Source organism: Peromyscus californicus, unplaced genomic scaffold (genome assembly GCF_007827085.1).
Source record: "Peromyscus californicus insignis strain IS unplaced genomic scaffold, ASM782708v3 Scaffold_11__1_contigs__length_118956290, whole genome shotgun sequence".
NCBI lineage: Eukaryota > Metazoa > Chordata > Mammalia > Rodentia > Cricetidae > Peromyscus > Peromyscus californicus.
Window position 1 is genome coordinate 81,015,610 of NW_026294402.1, and position 21,996 is coordinate 81,037,605.

A 21,996-nucleotide genomic window follows, 5' to 3' on the forward strand; every position below is an offset into this window, starting at 1 on the left:
TAATATTGAAATGAAAAGCAGTCCATAAAGGATTGGTGGTGGAGTGCATGTTAGCATGAAAGAGACTCTGTGTTCAGATCCCAGGACCGCCACCCCTCTCCAGAATATTTTAAAAAAAGGAAGGAAGGAAGGGAGGAAGGACGGAAGGAAGGAAGGAAGGAAGGAAGGAAGGAAGGAAGGAAGGAAGGAAGGAAGGAAATGAATAAATACAGATGCATTTGCTTTCCTTAATATTTCCATCGGGTCATTGCTTGAATTCATTGATATGAAACTCATAGAGCTTGACTATATGTTCAAGCTAATAAAGTCATAAACAAGCACATTTTAAAAAGAGCTGTATATTAATTTGTGTTCACAAAACTATTCATGATAGGATAGTGCGCTTTATACTTTGTTGCCAACAATTCAGAGTCACAACCAATGCTTAATTTTAATGTATTCACCCATCATGAGTATATTTCCTAGTATTTGTGTTGATTGAATAGGGAGTGGTGGAAGCAAAAACTAGATTACTTTTAGCATTTTCTGTCGCAAATATTCTAATAGCTTAAATATATTACGTATTTAGTTTTGACAAGCTTTGAACTAGGTCTTGTCTCTCTTTCATAGATGAAGAAATTCAGACTTGAGAAAACAAAGTGATTGTTTCAAGTCATTCATCTGGTAAGAACCTTATCTAAATTTTGTACTCAGGATGTCTTGACTAATCTCATGTTCTGAGGCTCTATTTTTATTGCCTTTTTATGCTCTGTATTTCTATAAAATGTCCTTTTATAAAGTACTTTTGGGGTTGTTTAACTTGTTTGGTTCTTTGTTTGACAGGGTCTCCCTGGGTAGCCTTGGTTGGCCTAGAACTCATTATATAGATCGGGCTGGCCTTGAACTCAAAGATCCACCTACTAGGATTAATGGCTTGTCTACCATGCCTGACTCTTTATATTGAATATTTGGTGTAGCGTTTTGTTTTGCTTCTGTGTGCCACAACCTTCCTTAGGAAGAGGCATGCCATAGGTTTTCTTGACACGATAGGGGAAGTGTTACATTTGCATATGGTTTAAGCCAGTGGTGTTGTGCTCTGTGGGAACATACTCTCTTAATAGAATATGATGAAGTAAACACTTCAAAATCTTTATGACAATTTAACTATGTTACGACAACCAACCACATGATTGTATCCCTAGATGATAAATTGGGGGGGAACCTAGTCCTTAACTGCAGATAGCATGAGAAATATTGACTTAAGCTATCTTACCATAAAATATGGAGAAAAATTACTGAGAACTAGAATTTGTATTACTTTTTATGTTAAAAAGTTGAAAAGTAGCATACTGTTTGTGTTCTGATATGTGATTAATTTTGCGGTTAGCTTACTGAGGAAACTAGACCGCGTGGCTCATTCACATCTATAATTCCAATATGAAAGAGGCTAAGGCAGGAGAGTTGTGAGTGAGAAAGCATCCTGGCCTACACGGAATGGGGTCCCAAGGTTATTCTCTGGCCTCCACATGCACACACATATATGAGCATCTACACACACATGTATTCCCCCAACTCCACTAAATAAAACACATCTGGATTTTCTTTAAGATTCTTTTTTTATTTATGTGTGTGCATGTGCCTGTAGGTACCAGTGTAGGTCAGATCATGTCAGATCTTCTGGAATTAGAGACAGCTGTGAGCAGCCTGATACAGGTGTTGGCAACTGAACTCAGGTCCTCTGCAAGGGCAGAGAGTGCTCTCTTAACTGCTGTGCCACTATCTTTCCAGCCTTTCATTCTTCCAACCTTTATTCCATGAACGTCTCCTCTATCAGTTTATAAATATATTATTAGTTATTCAGAGTCATGACTCTGTTTTAGTATGCCACATTTTTATCAAAAGCACGCTGCTTTGTGTATATTTATGGTTGAATTTGAGAAATTTTAGAATATATTAAATAAGATTTAAAAATTCATAACATCATATGGTTCATGATACACTTTTTCACTCATTTTAAAAGCAATCGTATGAGAACTCTAAAAGCAAATTCTTATGAAAACAATATTTTGTTGACACTTTATAAGCAAAACTGTAAAATTTTTACATATATTTTAATATGGAAAGATAGTCTCCACAAACACCCCAATAAATAAATAAATCCAAAATTGAAAAATTGTAAAAGGTAATCAGAGCCTGGGACTGAAAATGATTACTAATGGCTTTGGTTTTGGTTTTGTTTCAAGTAAGGTATTATTTCTCAGCACTGTCCTTTTTAAAAATTGTATTTATTTTTTGTTTCGTTTTGTTGTTGTTGAGACAGAGACCTTCAGTAGCCTAGAACCTGCCAACTAGTCAAGACAAGCTGATCCTTGAGCCCCAAGAATTCATCTCTCTCCACTTTCTCAGTGCTGGAATTATAAACACATAATGCCACACCAGGCTTTTTAAATTTTAAAATTATGTGTTGGTGTGTGAGTGGTATATGGATATGTATGGGTGTGTAGAGGTCAGGTTGACAGCGAGATGTCTTGCTCAATTGCTTCTCCTCTTATTTTTTTTGAGACAGGGGGCTCTCTTTGAACCTAGTGCTTGAAGTTTCAGCTAGAATAGCTGGCTAGCATGTGAACACCCTTACCCAGTACTGGGGTCATAGGCACACTCCACCATGACCACTTTTTACATAAATCCTGAGGCTCCAAACTCTTTTGTTACTTACAGAGCAAGCACTTTCTTCACTGAGCCATCGCTATAGCCCATTGCCTGGCTTTTTGGCATGGGTTCTGGGAATCTCAGGTCCTCATTCTTGCAAGGCAAGCACTTTACCAGCTGAGCCATCTCCCCAGACCCTAGGTTGCTTTTTTCACCTGACTCAACCTTACAGTGAGGCAAATGTGTTAGTTACAAGCTCACAAATTTAGCTGGTTATTAATTATTAGCTTATTTAACAACACATTAAATTTTGTCTGAAGAACATGTCTATTGAGGTATTATTGTTTAAAAATTATATTGTCCCTCTGCTTATTGATAAATGATCCCTATTTCTATGAATAGGAGTTGCTACTAAATTGCTTCTCAAGTTAACCTCCTATATACACTGAATATTGATTGTGTATCTTCAAAATGAATGTGCTCTAACTTGAGCTGGGAATCTTGCCAAGGAAAGAAATTGTCCCTATCAGCAAAACTTATTCATGTGCTTTATTTACTCACTTTCCTGCTAATATAGGACATTGTTAGATTTACTTATTAGAATTTATTATATTATGTACATGTGTCTTAGGAAAGCTAATACATGGGAAACAAAACTTGAAATGTTTAGTTGTGTTCATTCCATGAATATCCTTCAGGTTTTAGAGATTTTTTTTTTTTTTTTTTTTTTTTTTTTTTTTTTTTTTGGTTTTTCGAGACAGGGTTTCTCTGTGTAGCTTTGCGCCTTTCCTGGAACTCACTTGGTAGTCCAGGCTGGCCTCGAACTCACAGAGATCCGCCTGGCTCTGCCTCCCGAGTGCTGGGATTAAAGGCGTGCGCCACCACCGCCCGGCAGGTTTTAGAGATTTTATTATCCAAAGTTATGGCTTTATTTTCATATGTCTTGCTTCTTTTTTTTTTTTTTTTTGTCTAAAGCATATTAGTTTGTGTATGCCTATCGTTAAATTTTTAAAAATGTTAAATGGAACATGCCTGTAATCTCAGCTGCTTGGCAGAATGAAGCAAGAGGGTCACAAGTTTGAGGCCATTCTGGGCAACATAGCAAGGCCCTGTCTCAGTATAAAACTTAAAAAGGACTGGAGATGCATCTCAGTGTTAGAATGTTACAGGGAGGCCAGGGCTCTATCAGTACTGAGAGGGTATACAAACCATAGATTGACAATAAAACAGCTTGCATTACATTTCACTTATTTCTACTTTTAGCTAGCACACCACTTTGGATATGAAATTCAGTGAGTCTCATTATTACAGTTTTATATTATACATCTGCATATTTTCTTTTCTTTTTTTTTTTTTTTTTTTTTTTTTTTTTGGTTTTTCGAGACAGGGTTTCTCTGTGTAGCTTTGCGCCTTTCCTGGAATTCGCTTTGGAGACCAGGCTGGCCTCGAACTCACAGAGATCCACCTGCCTCTGCCTCCCGAGGGCTGGGATTAAAGGCGTGCACCACCACCGCCTGGCTAACATCTGCATATTTTCTTTTGGATATGTCTGTTCAGATATTTTGTCCGTTTTAAGACTTTGTGTTCTTTTAGTGAGGGAGAGTTTTTTATATGCCAGTTCAAGTACATGTTCAGATAAACTGAAAATAAACATTCTCCTGCTCTCTTCATTCTCTTATCACTTTCTTGAATGGTATCTCTTGCAACAAAAAATTTTAAATACTGATAGAGTGGGACTTTTTCCTTTGGTTGCTTTTTCATATTATTTCCTAGAAGATTGCTTACCTCTTGTCATGCAGATTTACTCCTATGTTTTCCTATAATTCTACACATCACATTTAAATCTGTGATCTTTTTAAGTTAATTTTTGCACAAGTTTGAGGACGGAGTCATTCCTTTGCACTGTATGAAGATGTGTCACTGTGATTGGATTAATAAAGAGCTGAATGGCCATTAGCTAGGCAGGAAGAGGTGAGGCGGGACTTCTGAGGACAGAGAGGACTCAGAGAGGAAGAAAGGCAGGGTCGCCAGCCAGACTCAGAGAAAGCAGCATAAACAGTATAGAAAGATGAAGTAACAAGCCATGTGACAGAATGCAGATTAAAATAAATGGGTTAATTTAAGTTTTAAGAGCTAGTATGACAAGCCTAAGCTAATGAAAACTTTCATAATTAATAAGTCTCTGTGTCATGATTTAGGGGCTGGAGGTCTAAAAGAGCCTGCTTCAAAATTCAGTTTTATGAGTGTGTATGTGTTATCTTTAAAAGAAGATTATTGAAAAGATTATTCTTCATCAAACTGTTTTGGCAGCCCCTGGAGACTATTCTTAGAACTTCCTAGAGGCAGGAATCCAGCTGGTAGGGAAAGATGTAGAGAGAAGTTAAGGGAAAAATATAAGAAATGGAAGAGAACTCATATTCACCTCAATTAAATTCTTGTTATTCAATTAATTATTTTGTTATTTAAAAAAAAACCCTCACTATTATTGCTGTGACACAAAGCCTCAGTTCTTCATTCTCGATTCAACTCCAGATAGCTGCTTGAGGTGTCCTCATGATATGGCAGCTGCCTTGTCCCATATCTAAGTTACCTAAGAGGCTTTAGAAGCTGAAGTGCTTTTGTGACCTATTGGCTTCTGCCTTTTTGTTTTCACTAAAATTGAGCCTAAACTGAGGGACTAGAGGACTATACATACTTACTCTTAAAAAGGAATAACAAGGAATTTGTGGCTGCATTTAAACTACTATATATTCTTGTCCTTTATACCCTAAGTCAGTTTGATTGCAAATGGCTGATGGTCCCTCATATTAGATGCCCATTATTAGTTAATACAATGTATCTTCAAAATAGAGATTTTTATCCTTTGGTTTTTCTTTTTCTTTTTTTTTTCTTTTTTTTTTTGTCTCCTATGTCCTTGATGTACCCAGTATAACCAATTTTACTAGATTTTGCTATCAAAATAAAAGAGGATGTATATCAGAAATATTTCATCAACAAATGTGGCAGAAATAACATGAAATAATCAGAAGTTTTCTTTTTATATTCCTAAATGATCCCAGTTTTCCACTTTGAATATTATTTATCACCTTGTACACTAGCTGACTAGAATTTTGAGTGCTTCTGTTAAAGAAACTGTAAAATTAGTCATTTGTTTTATAATGAGACTCAGTGAACACACTTCTCTACTTTACTTTGTAACCTTGGTTCCCCTGGAATCTCTTACAGGGAATGATTTTGCGTGACTTTGGAACTGGTCTCTAGCGGGACCCGGTGGGAGGATGAACACAGAAGAGCTGGAGTTATTGAGTGACTCCAAATACAGAAACTATGTAGCTGCAATTGACAAAGCACTGAAGAATTTTGAATACTCCAGTGAATGGGCAGATTTGATATCAGCACTTGGAAAACTCAACAAGGTATGCTTGTTTCATCTATTTAGTAAAAGGAGTAAAAATCAGAAATCTGTTTATACCTCTTTACACAAGATTTATCTAAATCTTGAAGTAAAGAACATAAAGTGTAACCAAACTTCAGCTATATGAATGGCATTTTACTTCATGAGTTCATGCTTGTGTAGTCAGACATATTACTAACACTTGATCAGTTCTTGTTCAAAAAAAAAAACAGCACTTAAAAGATACAGTTATTATCATTATTAGTACCTGTAAAAGCACGAGACTGTGAAGCATGTATGTTACTGTGAGGGTAAGTTTCTGTAATTGAACATCAGATAAAACTCTGGAGTTCTGGCACCAGAATGAAAAGCTGTCAATGGAAAGTAATAACTGCAGTATCCTTTCCAAATGGTATGAGTGCAGCAAGAATCACTTTATGCCTAGCCAAGCCTAGTTACAAGTCAGTACTTTTTACAAATGCAGTTTTAAATATAGTCCCTAGGCCTTGGAACTTGACTTGGAATGAGCCTTCTTCCATAGGTCTGGTTTTAGGGAAGCCACAGTAGAAGGGCCACTGATCAATGCTCAGCTTTCTGTTTTGACCCATTTTGTTTTGTAATTTCAGTCAAACTTTTCTTACTTCACACACATAATTTTATATGATTATTGTTCTTAGTGATTGGGGATGTTTTTAAATATTGAAAGAGGCTGGATAGGAAAAGAATTTTACAATAACTATTTTAACATCAAACAGCTTCATGTGCAGTTATTAGGAAAATCTTAATATGCATAGCAAGGACAATAGATTGCAAGATGTTTTATTTTACAGATCATCATCCAGATAGTACAAGAAAAAAAGTTTTCATTTTCACTGTGCTAAGGCTTTACATTATAATGGGGACATACAAGTTTCTGTGTTGCACATTATAACATTCATAGAAATTATTCCACATTATGACTTCGCTTACAGGAAGTTAGGTTCTTTGTTGAGAAACTGTTCCAAGTTCCATTTTGAAGACTGCTTGGAAACTATTTTTAAAAGCAATTCATTGAATTATGAGTATGTAGACTAAGAACATAATTAGCTTATATTCATTAATCAATATTTGTGAAAATACCGTATCTAAATAAAAAAAAGTAAGATACTAAGATTATAGATGCAACTAAGGTAAAACATGGTGAGACAACCCAGGGATTTTTATAGGCACACCTTTATGTACACACACACACACAGACACACATGCAGAGAGAGAAAGATTTGTTTATGTGGTCAAAACATATTTCAGTATAAAGTTAATGACTGGCAACTGTAGTGCTGACTTTTCTACTGTATTGCCTTTAACAGTCAGTTTCTTTCTTTCCATACCTCCTCCCCCCAGGGTGGGGCGGGAAGGCAGGGATAGGCAACCATGATTTTCTGTCTCATGACAGATAAAGAAGATCTGCAAAAAATCTGTGCCTTTATTCTTTACATTTTGTACAAAATGTTCTTTCATTAAAAATCATATAAGATACCTTAACAGAAATGTTAACTTACCGTTGGTGTGTTTTAACAATGTAATTCTTTTTAATTTTGTCTAATTTTAACTCCAAATGTGTACTGATAAATAAAACTTTCAAAAACTTTCTGTGATAGTTTTTAAAAGAATATAGAAATAAAATGAGACATTTTTCTCATTTGCTCTAAAATTATTTTATTCAAGGTTTTGCAAAATAATGCCAAATACCAGGTAGTACCCAAAAAACTGACGATAGGCAAACGCCTAGCTCAATGTCTGCATCCAGCATTGCCAGGTGGAGTTCATCGGAAAGCACTTGAAACATATGAAATCATCTTCAAAATCATTGGACCTAAGCGGCTTGCCAAAGATCTTTTTTTATATAGGTAAGAGTAATTTTATTAATTAGGTGCAGTATAAAAGTATATTTCTAGACAAGTGTAGTGGTACATGCTTTTAGTCTCAGTACTTGGGAGGCAGAGCCAGGCAGATCTCTGAGTTCAAGGCCAGTCTGATCTACGTAGCAAGTTCCAGACCAGCCAAGTCTACACAGTAAGACCCTATCTCCAAATATATGTATGTATACATGGCTAAACTATTTAACCTTTCTACAATAAAATTGAAATTTTGAAAAATTGTTTTTTATATAAAGGTTAAATATTTGAATTGAGTGATTTAGAAAAAATAAAACATTTTTCAAGTTGTTTTTTATTCTTAGATATCATTCATAAAAGTTGTCATTCAAAATTGTTGACACTAATAAGGTATTCTGTTTTTTTTAAAGGTTGGAAGCTAGTCTGGGGAAAATAAAATACCTTAATTTCTCAGTAGCTTTAACATTATTAACCATCCTTTGACCATCTTTTCCTTTGGCTTCTATGAAATGGCATTTTCTTTTATTTTTTTCATTGTTGTTTACCACCCTTTCCTTTTCCACCCTAATTTAATATCTGTCATTTCTTAGGGCTTCCTTGGTACAAACAGGCCTTCTTATGTTCTCACTTTGTATATTCTTGTTGAACAAGCATATCCACACCCACATTTATCGACTTTATCTTACCATGTGTATTTGAGGTGTGTAATGGGATGACATGAGATTTATACTCTAATGAAATAGATTCACATGTCTCTCATCACACAGTCCTCTGGACCTTTCTTGCTGCTCATCTGCTGCTTTGTGTTCCTACTTCCTCCCATGCCTGATAACCATGGTTTGTTATGTAGTGACCCCAAATTGATGTCTCAAGTGCTGGCCCTAGCTTTAAACTCCAGGCTTAGTCATCACATGTGTGTGTGTGTCTTTAAAAGCCTTTTAAACAATTACCTGTTTAAAATAAATCTACCCTTCCTTCACTTGCCCTTCCTGCATTGTACTGGAGGTCTGTATAGAGCGTCCTCCTCATTCCCTTTTCATAAGTGTAAAATGTGAGTTGCACTGCTTGTTGACCCTGCCCATATTCTCCTACCTTCTGTGCAGTCTCCCTGGAAGTTCTGTCTCAGAGTGGTTAAGAGTGAGAGTGTCAAACTAAGTCTATGCTCTTGGGCCACTTTTTTTTTTTTAACCTCTTTATGCTTTCATGTACAAAATGGAAATGATACCTCTAGTCTCATAGGATTGTTAGTATAATTTAGAATTAATATGCAGAAAGTACTTAGAACAGTGTGCATATTACTCTGTGTTTTCAATGCATCTGTCTACCTCACTGGCAGTTGCCAGTCCAAGTGAGCATCATCTTTATTCTGGGCTTTGTCACTGGCCTAATACTGACACAGCCTCTGTCCTTAGCTTCTTATGCTCTGTTCTTCACACAGAATTAGAATGATCCTTTTAAAATACATTAAACAAATGATGTCATAAGGCTTCTAAGATTTCATGTACCAGGTTAAAAAAAAAACAACTAAGATTATCTAATTCACAACATAGATCATCTGTGTGATCCTTAATTTTGTGAGAATTCTTCTCCTTTGGCAAGCAAACAAGCTCTTCAGAGGTCTTCAACTGGGCATCCTCTAGTCCAGCTTGGTTCTTACACTGTCTTCCTAGATCTCATAGGTTGAGGACCCAGTGAGACTGCTTCCTATTCTAACACCAGGAACAAGTCCAGGCCTCCAGAGCTTATAACCAACCATCTGCAAGTTGTCATCTATAAAACTCCCTCTTTAGGTTCAATTAATTTGCTAGAGTAACTCATAGACTTCAGAGAAACATTCATTGACTATCATGAAAGGTATTTTAAAGGACAGAGATACACAGCAAAGTGAAGGTCCTTAGCACAGGAGTTTCCCTTCCTTATTCGGAGCTAAGGTCCACAGTCTCCCAGGATGTAGATGAGTTTGATTATCTTCCTGCATACCTCTACATAGTCACTGTCCAGAAACTGTGAACCCTCTATCCTTCGAGGTTTGTATGGATACTTGATTACACAGGCAAGATTAAAGCATGAACAACCCTATAGAGAGAGATAATTAGACAAGAAATAGTGTGCTCCAGTGCTAGCTGCTGACACCCTGACTAGGGAAGCCAGCACGGTCTGAGTGACCACCTTCGTTTCTGTGATCTACCTTTGAAAAAAGAAAGTCTAGTTTTTATGACTAGCTTTGGGATAAAAAAGAGAAACTGATTTCTGAATCCTAAAATACCACAACAAAACAAGACTGTCCTTCATCTTCATTGCTTTACACTAGAGAAAGAAGACCAAATTTTTTCTATTTTATTTTCTGTTTTTTAAAAAAAGGTACTCTTTTGCTGTAGTTACTTAGTAAAGTAATAAGGACTGTGAAAGTGAGAACTAGAAACTATAAGTGATAGCCATAGTTTATATGTCACAAAATTTACATCATATCACATGTAGAAGGATCACAGTTGGAGAGTAGGGGGGAGATGGTAAAATATAAAATGGAGGTCATATATGTATGTGTGTAGGTAGGTAGGTAGATAAGTAGAGAGAGAGAGAGAGAGAGAGAGAGAGAGAGAGAGAGAGAGAGAGAGAGAGAGAGATAGTGAGATAGTAGGTAGGTAAGTAGATAGATAGGAAGGAAGGAAGGAATATGTACACACATATATTTGGTTATAACACGATAATCAAGTATGTTCACTCCATACTCTTAAACATTGATACAGAATGATGGCTTCAAGCTAAGAGCTGGTTAAAGTTGGGATTTTGAGGTTTGGTTGTTGCGATCTGTTTATCTTTCTTAGAGTCATGGAGGAGTATTTGAGTACCTTGGGTTAGAAGCAAAGATGTCAGCAGAGAAAGACAGAAATTGAGGAGATAGAGTTGTCAGTGAGGCTAGCCCATAACAAAGGCAGGATGCAAGCCCAGGCACATAGAAGGCAGTTGCACAAAGACAGAGTATGACTGTATCTTCAGGTCACACTGTTCCTAAAATTGCAGGCAGAAAACTGGTCAGTTGAACATGACTTCTACTTCCCATGTAGAACTAGGAGTGATTGAGAGTCTTTATTTATCTTCAAATCATTACCTGAGTGCAGAGCATGATGCAAGGGACTTAAATACAGAAATACTGGCAGTTCTGATCTCTTATTCCTGATACTCACAAATAGTTCAGATCTAGTAATAAATACTCTAGTAAGTTATGAAAATCAAATAAGGGTACTATCCTAGTCTAATTAGCAGATAAGTTTCATTGAGGAACTGACATAAACTGAGAGCTGAATGTTTAAGGATCCTCCAGTGTATATAAGTAAGAGAGTAGGGATTGTGTCTTTGTGATAGACAGAGACCGGGACCCTATAGAAGCATGGAAGGTTCTCAAAGGGACCAGCAGGGAGCACTTCAGAATGGCTGAGTTGGCAGTGCAAGAATGAAGGTGGTGAGTGCACATGGATTGTACAGCATATGCAGTAGCCAAGTCTTAAAAACTGTTCAAAACTATGTTGGCAACAGGAAATCTATGAGTGGTTTTGACTGAAAGTAGTAGCTTCAGGACAGTTTTTAATTCTACCTGTTAAGACAAGGTGATGACCATCCCTGACCTCAAGCTCTACTACAGAGCAATAGTAATAAACACAGCTTGGTATTACCATAAAAACCAACATGTGGACCAATGGAATCGAATTGAAGACCCTAACAATTGATCTGCACACCTATGAACACCTGATTTTTTACAAAGAATCCAAAACTGTCAATGGACAAAAGAAAGCATCTTCAACAAATGGTGCTGGCATAACTGGATATCAACATGTAGAAGAATGTAAATAGATCGATATCTATCACCCTGCACAAAACTCAAGTCCAAGTGGATCAAAGACCTCAACATAAATCCAGTTACACTGAACCTGACAGAAGAGAAAATATGAAGTAACCTTGAGCGCATTGGCACAGGAGACCACTTCCTAAATATAACACCAGTAGCACAGACACTGAGAGCAACAATTAATAAGTTAAATGGGACCTCTTGAAACTGAGAAGCTTCTATAAGGCAAAGGACACAGTAAATAAATAAAACAAAATGACAGCATACAGAATGGGAAAAGATCTTTATTACTGTAATTAACAAGGCAATCTCATGTAATTAATCTGGTAATCAAAAGAGGTTTATTTCTGGGATAACTTACAGCCAATAGTAAGGTTGGTTACAGGATCTGGGAGAGATACCATCCAGCAGAGAACTCTGGCTTTGTGTCCCATCCAGCTTCCAGGACCACGAGGTATCCAGAAGGACCAAACACGTGCGCACCTCAAGTCTTAAGGGGCTCCCACTCAGCCATCCCCCAGGGACAGGTCATAGGCAGGTATGGCAGTTACCTGCTGTCACTCTAGGGGCAGTGTTTCAAGGTCAAAGCTGGAACAGCTACCCACTACAGATCTTCACCAACCCCACATCTGGCAGAGGATTGATCTCCAAAATATATAAAGAATTCAAGAAACTAGACATCAAAATACTGAACAACTCAATTAAAAAATGAGCTACAGAGCTAAACAGATAATTCTCAACAGAAAAATCTCAAATAGCCAAAAGACATTTAAAGAATTGCTCAACATCCTTAGTTATCAGGGAAATGGAAATCAAAACAACTCTGAGATAACATCTTACACCTGTCAGAATGGCTAAGATCAAAAACACTGATAACAGCTTATGTTGGAGAGAATGTGTAGCAAGGTGAACTCTCCTCCACTGTTGGTGGGAGTACAAACTTGTACAGCCACTTTGGAAATCAATATAGCAGTTTCTCAGAAAATTGGGAATCAATCTACCTCAAGACCCAGCTGTACCACTCTTGGGCATATACCCAAGGAATGTTCAATCATACCACAAGGACACATGTTCAACTATGTTCATAGTACCATTATTTGTAATAGCCAGAACCTGGAAACAACCTAGATGCCCCCCAACCAAAGAATGGATAAAGAAAATGTGGTACATATACACAATGGAGTACCACTCAGCAGTAAAAAACAATGACATCATGAAATTTGCAGGCAAATGGATAGAACTAGAAAATATCCTAAATGAGGTAACCCAGACTCAGAAAGACAAGTATGTTATGTACTCACTCACAAGTAGATACTAGATGTAAAGCAAAGGATATCCAGATACAACCCACAGCTCCGGAGAAGCTAGCTAACAAGGGACGCATAGATCGCCCTGGAAAGAGAAATAGATGAGATCTCAATGAGTAAACTGTGGGGGGGCGGCAATAAAGGGTAGGGGATGGGGGATGAGAGCATAAAGGAATGGGATCGTCAAGCTGGAACAGGAACAGAGTGGGAGAGCAAGGAAAGAGATAACATGATAGAGGGAGACATCATAGTGATAGGGAGAAACCTGGTGCTAGGGAAGTTCCCAAGAATCCATAAGGATGACCCCAACTTAGACTATTAGCAATAGTGGAGAGAGTGCCTGAGCTGGTAATCAGATTGGTGAATACCCTAACTGTCATCATAGAGCCTTCATTCAGTAATTGATGGAAGCAGATGCAGAGATCCACAGCCAAGCACCAACCCAAGCTCCAGGAGTCCAAAGAGAGGGAAAAAGGATTCTATGAGCAAGGGGCATCAAGATCATGACGGGGGGAAACCTACAGAGACAGCCAAACCAAGCTAGACCAACTTTAGACCAACAGCTGTGGAGCCTCCATGGGACTGGACTAGGCCCTCTGCATAAGCACGACAGTTGTGTAGCTTAGTCTGCTTAAGGGGCTCCCTGGCAGTAGGATCAGGATCCATCCCTGGTGAATGAGCTGGCCTTTTTGGAGCCCATTACTTATGGTGGGCCTTGATGCAGGGGGAGGGGCTTGGACGTGCCTCAACTGAATGTACCAGGCTTTGCTGACTCCCCATGGGAGGCCTTACCTTTTCAGAGAAGGGAATAAGGGGTGAGGTGGCAGGGGGGAGAGGAGGGAAGAGAGGGAAAGGAAAGAAAAAAGGCAAGGTGATGAAGATACAGCAGTCTCTGCTAGGTATTTACACAGATGATAGAGGAAGAATTTACTCAGGGATTATCTAAAAGGGAAACCTGAAGAGAACATGGCCAGTAGTAGTTAATGGTTAGAGGAGATTTTTTTTTTTTTTATAGACAGAATCTCTTTACATGGCTTAATGGTTAGAGGAGATTTATATATATATATATATATATATATATATATATATATATATATATATATAGAGAGAGAGAGAGAGAGAGAGAGAGAGAGAGAGAGACAGAATCTCTTTACATGGCACTGTCTGTCCTGGAACTCACTCTGTAGACCAGGCTAGCCTTGAACTCACAGAGATCCACCTGCCTCTGTTTCCTGAGTGCAGGGATTAAAGGTGTGCACCACCAAGTACTGGTGCTTGGAGAAGACATTTTTTATAGTGGGGGAAACATCACTCCTAGACTTTTGGCCAGCCAATAACAAAGATGCCATATTTTAAAATGCTGGTTGCGGAGGAGAAAGGGCAAGGTTCTGGAAAACTGAGAACACTTGTTTGGGGTGTAGAAGATAAAGACTGAAAGAGGTGGAAAGCTGCAGGGCTTCTGTGTGTGAAACTCAAGTGAGAGAACTCGTTTAGTTTAATCGATGTAGAATTCATCAATAGACTATTCTAATTATGTGCTGTAACGTGTTTCATCAAAAATAAGAGATATAATATAATTGCATATGAATTAATGTTGGTGCTAATTTACATCTTTCATTTTTTGACAGTTCTGGGTTGTTTCCTCTACTTGCCAATGCTGCTATGTCTGTGAAACCAGCACTGCTCAGCTTGTATGAGATATATTACCTGCCTTTGGGGAAAACTCTGAAACCTGGCCTCCAGGGATTGCTGACTGGTATTCTTCCTGGCTTAGAAGAAGGATCAGAGTATTATGAGAGGTAACACTATATTTGGTCCACCTTGGTACTACAAATCATGGATTAGTCAGCAACCCTCCTTAGCTGTGTTTTAGCATCACAAAATTAATTTTTCTTGATGCATCAACATAACACATTAAGATTTCAATAGCATGGGCCTGGAGAGATGGCTCAGCAGTTGAGAGCACTGGCTACTCTTGCAGAGGGCTTAGGTTGGATTCCTAGCAGGAAACTATCTATAACTCCTGTTCTATAGACTCCATGCTCTCTTCTGGATTCCCTGGGTACCAAGCATTCATATAGTGTGCATACATGCAGGCAAAGCATACACACATAAAAAATAAAAATTAAGAAAAAAAAATTATTGGAGCTAGAGAGATGGCTCAGGGTTTAAGAGCACTTGCTGCTCTTCCAGAGGACCCAGGTTCAAGTTCCGGCACTCACTTGGAGGTTCACATTCATCTGAAACTCATTTCAGGAGATTTGGCATCATTTTTTAGCTTCCACAGGCACTAGGCAGGCATAATGGTACACAGATACACATTCGGGTGAAACAGTCATACATATAAGATAAGATCTCAATAGCAATAAATTGTTATAAAATATCTCATTTGAGCTTACGAACACTTTTTAATATTTTCTTATTGTGTTCCATTTCCTCATCTGTAAATGAAGCATAATACCTGTCTCTCTGTTACTGTAGTAGTGAAACCAGTCCAGTGCTTTGCACATGTAAGTCACTCAAAAATTATGACCCATAATTTAAAATAATGATACAACAAGTAGATTAACAAATAATGAAGATTATGAAGTGGGGCCCTGACCAGCCTTGTTTAAACCACTAACGGGAGAGTGTGAGTAGATGTCATGGTCGAAACTTAAATAATTTAATCAAGTACACTGACTGCTCTAGTGTATTTCAACAATACCGTAAGAATCTAATCTTGAAAATACTGGATTATACTTATAGGCTACATTGAAAAGAAAAGAAAATGGGTCAAAACTTAAGAGCTTCATTTGCTTTTAAGAATTTTCTTTACTGTCATTATTATTATCATATGTCTGTGTACCTGGTGCATATGGAGGTTAGGGACAGTTGTGCAGTTGGCTCTCTCCTACCTTCATGTGGGTTCCAGGATGGAAGTCTGCTTTTCTTTTCTATAGATTATATATTTCTTATCTAGTTCTATGGCCCATGTTATTTGCTTATAATTTTAGAAGTATAAAATGAAAGTAGTTCATTTAGAAGTAAGTTTTAAATTATTCTCTTAAGGGAAGTACAGAATGGGTGCCATTTAACTCTAATAAATTAAAATTTAAAAAAGAAATTAATCCTCTTTCTGATTATAGTGTCCTATGATTTATGTTTTGCTAAGTATTCCACAGTACTATAAAAGGATTTATAAATGTGTGTTATTTTAATGCAGAGATACATTGAAGCCAGAGATTAATGTTACTATTAAATCACCAACCAGAGTCATCTGACTCTACTATAATGTAATAGACTTCTATATATTGAATTATTTTGTTTAAAGCAAGTCAATTACTAATGTCCTTAGTTTAATTTTTGTCATAGGTCTAATTCACTTATATTATTGTGAACACTATATTGTATTTGCAAAAAGAAAGGCATTAGGAAATGTCTTTTTAGGTTTTATAGGAAGTCAGCATAGGTATACCAAGATTGATTAATTTTATATATGTGGCTTTATTGCTTATAGTAACTTAACAACCTGTTGAAGTAGACAGGTGCTGTAGTGCTGTTCTCTACATCTTACAGATGGAGACTGAATTGAAATGATTAGATTTTTCCAGCTAATACACAGTGGAATCATGACTTGCACTCCCTCCTCTGACTTACAAAGTGTGTTCTTGCAGACTAGCTCACTTGTTTCCAGAGTGGAGCACATGACTGTGCTATGGATGCTGTCATTTGTTTTGGAAGAGAATAATGATTTCTTTTATCTGACACTGAATGTTTCATTCTTACACCCTTCTGTTGTGTACCCCAGAACAAACACACTGCTAGAAAAGGTCGCTGCTGCAGTAGAGCAGTCGGCATTCTACAGTGCCCTATGGGGCAGTCTGCTCACCAGTCCCGCTGTGCGCTTACCCGGAATCACATATGTTCTGGCCCATCTGAACAGGAAGCTTTCAATGGAGGATCAACTGTATATAATTGGCAGTGACATCGAACTCATGGTAGGTTGTCACGTCACAAGTGTTTCTCTAGAGCCAGGCATTACAGACTGTTCTGAGGATCATGCCATAGGCAACATTCTTGTTTTCATGGAGCTCAACATTTTTCATCAAAGAAAACTAACAGCCAAAATACTGAATATTTATTGATATTTTAAAAGATTAATTTTTCATGTAAGGGATATTACTTAATCCTGTTACCTTTTTTTAAAGCAAATTCATGATTTTTATTATTCCCATCTTGCTTACTAATAGATCATTGTTACCATAGCTACATTTATTATAATATCCCAAAGTAGACTTTCAGTCTTACTTTTCTTTATAAGAAAGATGAATTTTAGACAAAACGATGTAGCTGAATTGTGCATAAAGTTTGAGAAAGAGGATGTAAACCAAAGCAAACTGTGAAAAAGAGAATAGCATACTGACTGTGTGCTGACATTCTTACTTTTCAAGATTGGTAACAGAAGGAAATCTTTATAGGATGTTTTAGTCTTAAAATGGGGGAAGGATTTATTTTTAAAAGTTCTTAAATGTTTTTTGATTAATCTTATTTTCCATGTAATGATATGACTGATATTCAATGTACAACTTTGTTTAGTGTCTTTAGTGTTTCTATTGCTGTAAAGAGACACTATGACCACAGCAACTCCTTTTTTGTTTGTTTGTTTTTTCAAGACAGGGTTTCTTTGTGTAGCCCCAACTTTCCTGAAACTCACTCTGTAAACCAGGCTGGTCTTGAATTCACAGAGAGCCACCTGCCTCTGCCTCCCGAGTGCTGGGATTAAAGGCATGGGCTACCACAGCCCAACAACACAGCAACTTTTATAAGGAAGACATTTAATTTAGGGGCTCACTTACAGTTTCAGAGGTTCAGTCCTTTATCATCATGGCATAGAGCATGGTGACATGCAGGCAGACATGGTGCTGGAGGAGTAGCTGAGAGTCCTACATCTTGCAGGGAACAGGAAGTCAACTGAGATACTGGGCAGTATCCTAAGCATAGGAAACCTGTAGCTAGAGTTTTCCTGCCTGGCCCACAGTCAGGACAAATCTCTCTCACCTGCCAGTCCCACAGCCACTCAGACCCGACCAAGTAAACACAGAGACTTATATTGCTTACAAACTGTATGGCCGTGGCATGCTTCTTGCTAACTTTTCTTACAGCTTAAATTAATCCATTTCTATAAATCTATACCTTGCCACGTGGCTCGAGGCTTACCGGCATCTTCACATGCTGTTTGTCATCGTGGCGGCTGGCAGTGTCTCTGACTCAGCCTTCCACTTCCCAGCTTTATTCTCCTCCTTGTCCCGCCTATACTTCCTCCCTGGCCACTGGCCAATCAGTGATTTATTTATTGACCAATCAGCAACACACTTGACATACAGAACATCCCACAGCAGAAACCTCAAAGCCTGCCCCCACAGTGACATGCTTCCTCCAACAAGGCCATATTCACTCCAAGAAAGCCACATCTCCAAATAGTACCACTCCCTATGAGATTATGCTGACCAGTTACATTCAAACTATCATAATTCGATTTAGTCAAGTATAACTTGCATTCACTAAAATTACTCATACATACAGTCTCCTAACCACTACTGTAAAGAAGACTAAGAAAATTGTATCACCCCAAAAGCGCTAGACCCTTTGTATCCACCCCTTTCCTGTTTTCAGATCCTTGAAAATGCTGGTCTGTTTTCTGGTTTTAGTTTCACTCCATCCAGACTGTTAATGTAAGTTGGGTCATACTACTTATGACCTGTGAGTGTAATTTATTCACAATTTGTAACACAGTTGAGATTAGTTCATCTTCTGTGTGTTTTTTGTTTGTGGCTTATATTGTTCCATATTCTCTTGTTGATAGTACTGCAGTATGATTACTCTTTCATCAGTCAGTGAACATTTGACTTGTGTGCCACTTGGGGCAAGCATGATAAAGCTGCTATGCAGCATTTGCACAATCATGCTATGCAGACGTGTAATGGGACACAAGGTAAAAAGTCATTGAAACTGACATTAACATTTGTATGTTGTAGCACTCTCTGATTAGCACAGATATATTTTCTCTTTCTTAGATAAATGAAAAGTTACTGTGGCAACCATTTCCAAGCTTGCTAAAAGCTTTCTTATTTCAGGTAGAAGCAGTAAGTACTTCAGTGCAAGACTCAAGTGTACTTGTACAGAGAAGCACACTGGACCTCATCCTCTTCTGTTTTCCATTCCATATGAGTCAGGTAAAACTTTAATGCTACTGTTGTCAACAAAGACATTCTTTGAGAACCATAGATCTGTGATGTGTAGTCATTTTAAAGGTACTGTATTCTTCATAAGTATATACAAAACAAATTTCTTCTCAATGAAGTAGAAATTGTGAGTATTTTAAAGAAAAATACTAAACTGTTTAATAAGAATATAGTAACTGAAGCAGATTATTTTATATGTTTCAAAAAAATTCTAAACTTTAAAAAGCAGGAAGTGCTCATTGCTAACACTAAATAAGTAGTCTTGAGGCCAAGACCTTCAACACAGCTAACATCTGTCTGATGTTACCTTATCTTGCTTTGGTGACTCCACCATACATGCCAGAACATTAGGGGAGTTAGCCAATGTTTGAGAACCAAATATTTAGTGCCTGGGCCATTTGCTACCAATTTCACTACAGATACAAGCAAATGACTTGACAAATCCTAAATAAAGAGTTTCATTACTGAGGTTTAATTTAATCAATATCCTTAATTTAAACAAAATGATGTCAGCCTTTTAAAATACTAAACTTGAATGAAAAATGAGACTTGAAACACCAGAACATATGCATTCAGAATGGTGGAACCAAATATATAAGTAGTAAGATGCAGAGATTTTCTGCTTTGAAAATTAAATTTATACCAGGTATAGTAGCACATGCCTTTAATCTCAGCACTCAGGAGGGGGAGGCAGGTGAATCTCTGTGAGTTCCAGGAAAGCCTGGTTTACATAGTGAATTCCAGGACAGTTAGAGCTACATAATGAAATCCTGTCTCAAAAAAAGAAAAGAAAATTTATTTCTAAAATAGGAAGGACTTTGGTGTTTTCATAATGGCTGCTAGCTGAGAGCTCAGCAGTTTCTCGTTATAACTACCTGTTTTCTTTATAACTTTACTCACTATTACTTCATTTAATATGAATAAATAATAATTGAAGTTTTTATAGTTCATTGAGTACATTATCACTGGTTGAGATATAAACTACTTCTAGTTTCTATTTTGAGACTCTCACTTTTAACCATGGGCCTTTTTTCTGCCTTCTGGATTTTCACATTTTTCCCTATTGGGACAATTGAGTGTAGACTGAGCTTGCCAAAGCTGTAGCTTAGGGATGGCCAAATGGACCATAACATAGGAACTTTTTAAAAGTCTTATAAAAGAAAACAAAAAAATGAGACAAAGAAATGTGGGTAACAGCCTAAATGTGTACACATAGGAAGAGCATCAATGACCTTTGATCTTGACCTTTCTTCCTGTTGAAATGTTCCGTATTAAGAATCCCTCTACTGTGAGGTTCCTCCACAACGTCCAGGAATTAAGTTTTGGGCTTAAATTGATTTGTAATTTGTAATCTCACTAGATCAGCGATAAAACTAAACCTTCCCCATACTTTCGTACTCTGCTTTCTCTCTAGTCCTGCCAGTCAAAATTCTACCTGCCCTCCGATGCTGTTTCAGGAAAGCAGTGTTGTGTTAAGTAGTCTTTCGGTGTCCACCTCTCTCTGCTGCTGTTGCAGTTCTAATCCTCCTTTGCTGTGCCGTGTTATTTAAGGCTCCGAGGCTGCTGTAGTCAGCTTTGCTCCCCACTTGACCTTTTTCATGATTAGTACGTAATACGTTCTTAGCAAGTATTGATTTTAATTGTAACTTAACAGAGCCTTCACTATCTACCTCAAAAATATGATTGCTGTTATGCTGTGGATGGACTGGTAGACTTCTTTAACTTATTTCAGGTAAAGCTGACCTGAGTATCCACTATTAAATGTTAGTTCGGATTATGGTGATCTTTTACATATTGCAAGATATGTGTTGATATCAGTAATATTTAAGAATGGCTTCTTAGCCATGCATTTGGTGTTGGTGGCACATGTCTGTAGTTCCAGCATTGAGGAAGCTAAGGCAGGATTGCTAATTCAATAGACTTGGTGTCTAAAAAGAAAAAGAAAACAACCTTTAATCCCAGCACTTGGGAGGCAGAGCCAGGCAGATCTCTGTGAGTTCGAGGCCAGCCTGGGCTACCAAGTGAGTTCCAGGAAAGGCGCAAAGCTACACAGGGAAACCCTGTCTCGAAAAACAAAAAACAAAAAAAAAAAGAAAAAGAATACAAAATGGCTTCTTATCTGGAGAATAGCTCAGTGGTAAATGCATCAGGCCCTGAGTTCAATCTGTAACATCAAAACTATGTGGACTTTTTATTTACTAGTAGTTGACAAAAAATTGTGGGTTTTTATTTTTATATGATGCTTTCAAATGTATGTATAGAGAGGAGAGAAAAACATTTTGGCATGGCTGAATTAAGCTAACTCATGTATTACTTCACATACTTATTTTCTGCGCTGAGAATACTTTCTTAACTTTCAGTACAACACTATGGTTACCGTGGTACAGTAGATTTCTGAAACATTCCTCCTGAAACTGAAGTTTTTATAGCCTTTACCATTTCTTCCGTTCTTTCCTAGTTGAGTTTTCTCCTCAGGTAAGATGGTGAGACATTGGTGCTCCCAAGATTGTGGGACAGTGCCTATGCTCTACGTGTCTGCTAGTAAGGAGATAGCGTAGGCGTGCTCAAACTTTTGGTTGCAGGATGCTATTGCATGCTTAAAAAATATTGAGGATCTCAACATTTTTTTTGATATAAGTTAGTGCTATCCATATTTGTCATATAATTTTAAAAAGTCTACTGATTTATCTGAAAATATTGAGTTATCTTACCAGCATGAATAACA

General features: G+C 37.5%; 1 protein-coding gene across 10 annotated transcripts in view; it reads left to right on the top strand.

The window, feature by feature from the left end:
• The window catches only part of Dop1a (DOP1 leucine zipper like protein A), a 113,005-nt gene that overhangs the window by 23,839 nt on the left and 67,170 nt on the right, over window positions 1–21,996 (top strand). For 9 of the 10 annotated variants that reach the window (XM_052715825.1, XM_052715834.1, XM_052715778.1 and 6 more), the window contains exons 2-7: window positions 610–663; window positions 5,854–6,044; window positions 7,727–7,908; window positions 14,676–14,846; window positions 16,838–17,027; window positions 19,164–19,262. In XM_052715825.1, coding sequence (XP_052571785.1) covers window positions 5,907–6,044; window positions 7,727–7,908; window positions 14,676–14,846; window positions 16,838–17,027; window positions 19,164–19,262 — 780 coding nt within the window. In that variant the 5' untranslated portion in view covers window positions 610–663; window positions 5,854–5,906. The remainder of the gene's footprint in view (window positions 1–609; window positions 664–5,853; window positions 6,045–7,726; window positions 7,909–14,675; window positions 14,847–16,837; window positions 17,028–19,163; window positions 19,263–21,996) is intronic. The other variant, XM_052715786.1, reaches the window with a different exon arrangement.